The sequence below is a fragment of the Antrostomus carolinensis genome, unplaced genomic scaffold (genome assembly GCF_000700745.2).
Source record: "Antrostomus carolinensis isolate BGI_N321 unplaced genomic scaffold, ASM70074v2 Scaffold55061, whole genome shotgun sequence".
Taxonomy (NCBI): Eukaryota; Metazoa; Chordata; class Aves; order Caprimulgiformes; family Caprimulgidae; genus Antrostomus; species Antrostomus carolinensis.
In genome coordinates, this window is record NW_010296028.1 from 1 (window position 1) to 6,441 (window position 6,441).

Here is a 6,441-nt window from a genome sequence, read left to right on the forward strand (position 1 = left end):
ATAATAATAATAATAATAATAATAATACAGCCTAAGATTCTTCTCATGCAACAGTTGGGGATTTCAAACCAATTAAGAGCCACGTACAAGAGAGGCCGTGTGATGCACTCGTAGGTGTTTGTGATGCAGATCATTGTGGGGCCCAGGATGTCAGAAACAATCCAAAATCCTCTGATGGGAGCAGGTTGACTGAAGGGAAGAAAACAGAAGCATAACCCAGTCAAAAAAACATTCCTTGTTCCTGAAGCTGCTGTGCAAGTTTAATCCTTCAGTAAAGCTCGCACGGTAGCAATCAGCCCAAGCCAGACACCTCTCTCTAAGCCAAGAACCACTCGCTGCAACGAGTCCTGCAAAATAATCCCTCCCATCCTGGCAGCTGGATGGACCAGGACAAATGCAGCCACCTGGAGAGAGGGAGCACTGGTACAGCTCTGGGACGGATGCAAAACCCTGCTGTGAGGCAGGAAGCGCTGCCCACGGCTCGTGCAAGGCACAGACGTCCTCAGGAGAGGATATGGGTGTGCCGTGTACCTGCCTTTTTCCTCCAAATGCCCTCTCCCTGGGGACCTGCTGACACCACTGCAGATTCACCCCCTGTACTGCCTTAGATGAGATTACTTACTCACTAATAAACAAACATTTTTTCCTGTATTTTGATAGTGTTTAATACATGGTCTACAGTTATTGATCATAACTTACAAAAGTGAGACAATAAAAGCAGATAAAGATGTATTACAGAGCCCAGCAAATCACAGACTCACAGAAGGTTGGGGATTGGAAGGGACCTCAAAAGGTCATCCAGTCCAATCCCCCTGCCAGAGCAGGAACCTAAATGACATCACACAGGAAGGCGTCCAGGCAGGTCTTGAATGTCTCCAGAGAAGGAGACTCCACAACCTCCCTGGGCAGCCTGTCCCAGGGCTCTGTCACCCTCACTGTAAAGAAGTTCCTTCTCAAGTTTAAGCAGAACCTCCTGTGTTCCAGCTCACACCCATTGCCCCTTGTCCTACCATTGGGCATCACTGAGAAGAGCCTGGCTCCATCCTCATGACATTCGCCCTTAACATATTTATAAACATTAATTAGGTCACCCCTCAGTCTCCTCTTCTCCAAGCTAAAGAGCCCCAGCTCCCTCAGCCTTTCCTCACAAGGGAGATGCTCCATTAAGCCTGACTAAGCTCAAAAAAGTCAGATGTTCTTTTGGGGCATGGTTTGATCCTTACCCAGTGGATGAAAAGCACATGGCAGCATTGAAGACTCTTGGCCAAATCAAGCCTTAGAGTCATCTTGGGCCAGGTACATGGAAGTGAAAATGTCTGCTGCTTTGCTAGATGATTTTCAGACAGTAACCCAGGAACTGAGCTACTTCCCTAACTGCGTTAAGAATCCTCACACACCCGTTGCTGATTTGTACTACTGGAATTCTCTTTAAGCAGAGTTCAGTGTTTTTAATAGCAAGAATGCAGCACAAGAGGGCAAATCATAAACACTTCCTGTAGCAACTCCTTGATTTGGAAGCAATAGAAAGAGTTTGGAGTTTACCTGCATGGCAATGGTTTTGTACAAAGAATATGTTCAACAAAGCACTTCTGTTCTGCTCCCAGCTCTTGTAAACTGTCCTTGTCTTCTTCATCTACAAAGAGAGTTGTCACAACACGTGAGATCCACGCTGCAGGGTGAGGGATTCTCGGTATTACTCACATCCACCACTTTGGTACGAGGAAAATGCAGGTGTTCAGAGAGTTAATGTCTCCCCTCCACGTGCAAAAGTCTCTCCACTCACCCGAACCAAGGAATTTGTGCAGTTTATTGATCCATGTCAACCCCACGCTATGGACACCAGCATCGTGTGTGCAGTGGTATCGAGACAGACATTTCGGATCTGGAATTTAAACAGCAAATGTAGAAGGTACTGAACAAAGGAAAAAAAATCATCCTTCAAACCTGCACTGGTGAACATGTGTATGTTGAACTAGTGTCCAGACAGCATTAGCATCTTTTTCAAATATTAACTAGTTCCTAGTAAAAAAACTGAACTAGATGCATTATTAGAGCTCTACATATAAATAAATTACTCTTGAAATACCTCATGAATTGTTCTGAACTATTCCTATCACACCACACCTCTATCAATCCACTAGATTTTAAAGGGAAGATCAGTTTTGAAGCCAGCAGACGAGCATTCTGACAAGCTTCGTGTTCAGAAAGACCCAAACACTTTGTCCTACCCAACCTGCTGCCCCACAATCTCACTGGATAGTCTAATAAGCAGATACCAATTCTTCCTTCAGGATCACGGATTTTAAAATCCACAGCTGAAAGAATTTATTATTATGTGAACATAAGTAATCTGCCCTTGAGTGAACACTAAAGCACCTCCCAGGCTTCCTCTTTCCACAGCTTTATTGAAGACATCGGGCAAATGGTTATTCTAATACTGCTCTGACACCAATGATAACCTGTAAAAAGCTCAATCCTAAATTAATGAAATAAACCCAGTAAGAGCCAACAACCTGAACAACAACCCTACCTCGATGCAGTTTGATTGGGCACGAGAAATCAGACTCCAAAGGCTCCTCTTCATCTCCTGATGCCAGTTTCAGTGCAAGTTCCAGCTCAACACATTCAAACACATACAGGGAAGGAATGAAATCAGATCTTGGGTCCCATGACTTTTCGGACTGTAAAAAGCATTAAATTCTTCTGTGAGACATAACTTAATTAAAAATGCCAACATAAACAGCAACAAGGAAGAGTTACATAATATAGGCAAGAGTATTAATTGTCAGGAAAAGTAGTTCAAGCCCCTTTATTTTTTTTTCACTTAAAAAATTTCTCCCAGAAACAGATTTGTTTTTTTTCTTAGAAGATCCTCTTTAAAATAGTTGATAGTAAAGTTTGATCCAAAACTGATCTACCAGCAGGATACACAGAACTGACATTTAAAATAAAATCACCAGAGAATCACAGAGACTGGCTCGACAATGAGGAAGACTCGCTACCTCGTTATAAAAGAATACAGCTTTGGCACTTGGCATTCACTTCCAGGCATCTTGCAGCCAGGAACTTTGACTAAAGAAACAAAAATGTGTATAGGAAAAAAAAACAAACCCCAAAACAAGACAAAGTACCTGTTCATCATCCTCTTCTCCATCCAGCACCACGCAGTGATAAAGCATTCCCGATTCAGTGGCAATCACCAGGATGTTTGGAACGCAAGGGAGGCAAAGCACAGCACAGGCATCGTAGCCATAGTTATCCTCTGCAGCAGGGTGCATGGGCAGAGGGCCCAGCAGCTTGCCAAGACTTCCAGTGCTGGAATAAAGAAGATGTGTTCACAACACAAGGTGAGCTCCCCACGGCTGCCTGCGGAACTTTGTTGGACAATAACTACAAAATGATTTCAAAAAACCCAAAAGCAATGGTTTGGAGTTCTGATTAATTTCTGTTAAGATAGTAGCAACCCAGACTCATGCAGATGAAGAGCCGGCACTACACCTACTTGTGGAGATCTCAGAGAAGAAACTGGAGCTTGGTAATAACATTTTAGGCTTTGAAAGCATCCAAGCTACATTTCAACAAATTCAAGCGGAAACATTTTCATACAAGAACACAAAGTACTCATGGAAAGCTCAAGTTCATTATCTTTATCATTTAATTATTTTCTTTCTTAATAAAGCCCTTTACAAGCAGCACTTGGTGTCCCGGCATTTCTCCAGGTAGAACTTTTGAAGGTCTAAGCATAAGTCATTGCCTACAGACAGGATTTCTCAGGCAGAGGCTAACAGTGCTGTTTCTAACCCAAACACCACGTATTTTACTATTTAGTTACAGTAGATCTAACTTACAAGTTTTCCACCATCTTCTCAGTTTTCTGAAGTGATTTTTTCTTGTACCACATTCATATTCTTGACCTTTCATTACAGAACGTGCCCATGAACCCTCTCTGATCTTAGTATTTTTTTTCCTAAGTTGGCACTGGCTCTTTCAGCCTCCCCCAAAGCTGAGAACACACTGTGAGCTGCAGCCCCAAAATGCACCTAACAAACAGCCCTACACCCAAAGATCTTGTAACCGTCCAGTGGCTTCAAATTTCTGACTGTAAACAAAGGACTGGATTCTCAGCAGTGCACCCTTAATGTCAGAGGCAAAGGGATGACACAGTGTTCTTGGATTCCAGTCTGTTAGCAGTGCCACAAGAAGATTAACCAGGCTGCAGCACAACGACCCGCAGCCCAGCCTCCGTGACAGACTCCCAGCCAAACCGAGAGATGCTCTGCAGCCCTAACACAGTGCAAACACCCAAGCGCCCCGTGAAAGCGGGGGATGAGGGGCAGCCCACCTCTGCAGCAGGCTGATATAGGTGAGGAACGTCTCTCCATTCTCATATAAAATGTAAAGTGGATAGGCCAGCACTTCTTCGCTCCCTCGCTGTCCAAGGATGTTCTTTGGGACCGGCACTAGTGGGCCGAAGTCGAACGCCACGGCGGTCTCTCCCAGCGATGCGGTGTAGGTTCTCCTGGGGACACGAGACCCGAGGTCAGCGGGGGCTGTGAGAGCACCAGCGTTTCACTAGGTCCATCGGTACCTGCTGACACCTCACTGCTAAACACCCGTCCGGCGCTCCTCTGACATACACTATTTTCAACAACTAAAACGTGCCTTCCCATGGCAGCTCGTTTCTGCTGTTCACCCACCAGCCAGCCCAGTTTCATGGGACAGAAGAGGAGGGTGTACTGGTATTTCCTATATAGTATGTCAGGCTGTCACCTCACTAGTAGAGACCCTCAAGTTTTTCCTTTCAGCTAGGCCAAGCGGGAAATAAAAAGATGATCTATTTTTTCCTGCATTCCTCACTCAAAAAGCCCTTCTTAACCCCATCTTAAAGACGTGTATTTTTCAAATGACTACTCTGCCAAACACTTGACTGTACAGTTTGTTACCACTTTCTTTTAGAATGATAGAAAAAAAAAGAGAGGGGGTTGGAAAAAAGTGCAGTTACTGTGCTAGGAAGAAGTCCCAGCACTGAAGAAGTCCATGAAAAAAAGTCACATCAGATTGTCAGGTAAATTTATCACTTATTGATTAAAAACACAACTAAGAGTGCAGAGTTTATTCTGGCCAAAGGATTTCAAAATCCAAGAAGCTACATACCCTTTTTTGATTGTTAGCGTCTCCTCCTCAGTGTCTGAAAGCGCAATCACTTTGATGGGTGTCTGAGGCACCTTCAGACTGTAAAACCTAGAGCAAAGAAACAGCAGGAACATTCATTCAGCTGGCAGGGTGGCACACGTCCCTGTTGATGCAGGAATGTCAGCTGCTATCAGTCTAAAATTTCTCCCATTCTATTTTTTATTAGTAGCCCCGGTAAGAATGGCAGGAAACAAATAACTAGTGAAAATCAGCCTGGCTATGACAAACAAAAAATACTTAGATTATCAAGTACAAACAAGCTTTACCTTACAGTGTTATCTGAAGTCAAGAGCACAATATGGGGCTCTAACGTTGCACAGGGGTACCAGGCAGCATGCTTTAAAGTCAGCGAGGTTGAGCTGGTGAAGAACCTTTCTGCAATAGGAACAGTGCTGAAATACAGAGCAAAATCCACACTGTTACACAACACACAGAAGTTACTTCTAAAGGGAAAGGGGTGGCAAGAGGAGCTAGAAACCTGATTAAAAGGTTTCAAAGCCATTGGCTGTATTATTCTTAAAGCTGGAGGGACAGCTTTAACTTGAAGCCCTTTGTTAGTTCCATCTGGACGTGTGTTTTTAGCTACCACAGCTCAAACACCCCAGGAATGCTACAGAGGAGCACCTTGTTCCTCAGCAATTGCAACAAGTTTAGAAGGTTCTTTATTTGGGTCACTTGACAATCACCAAGTCCCTGAGCCAAAATAATTTCTTTTGTGACTGTCCCCACACCCCCGATACAACTAATGTCTCCATATCTGGTCCCAAGACAGGAGAGGCTGAAAAGAAACAACAGCAAGACAAGGATGTCGCTCATCACCTGAGGTCTCACCCACCTACAGTTCACCGTGGATTTCCCACCTTCAAACTCGGAATTCTTCCCCCAGCGTTTAGGCAGCTCCAGCACCATAAGCCCCTTCGTACCGATGAGCGCCACATGATGCTGTGTGGGGCTTAACAGCGTCTGATAGACCTCAAAAAGTGGTGGGTTTATGCAGATAAGGGTCTGAAAATACAAATATTACAGTTAAGCACAAGCCAGCAAAGGCACTGATAGAAGTACAGGGCATTGTTGCTTTGGATGGCGATTTACACAACGCTACAAGGTGCAGAATGAGGCAAAAAGTTGCCTCCAGCCGCGACCAAGCACAAAGACGGTGGATTTCCCCGAGGAAAGACCCAGTGACAGCGGGTTGGAGGGCGGACACCTGGCCCGGGGGCCTTCAGGGGCCGGCCCCCCTCAGCTCCC

The 6,441-nt window shown here is 44.7% G+C and overlaps 1 protein-coding gene across 1 annotated transcript; it reads right to left on the reverse strand.

The window, feature by feature from the left end:
- Window positions 1–87: 87 nt before the first annotated feature.
- NUP88 (nucleoporin 88) lies at window positions 88–6,198 on the reverse strand (the record flags this gene model as incomplete). The annotated part of the gene is made up of 9 exons (XM_010178123.1): window positions 6,029–6,198; window positions 5,460–5,585; window positions 5,155–5,241; window positions 4,343–4,519; window positions 3,132–3,315; window positions 2,531–2,681; window positions 1,784–1,882; window positions 1,543–1,633; window positions 88–189 (listed from the first exon to the last, which is right to left on the reverse strand). Coding segments are annotated over exons 1-9 (1,091 nt in total), but the record flags the coding sequence as incomplete, so codon positions are not given.
- Window positions 6,199–6,441: the final 243 nt, after the last annotated feature.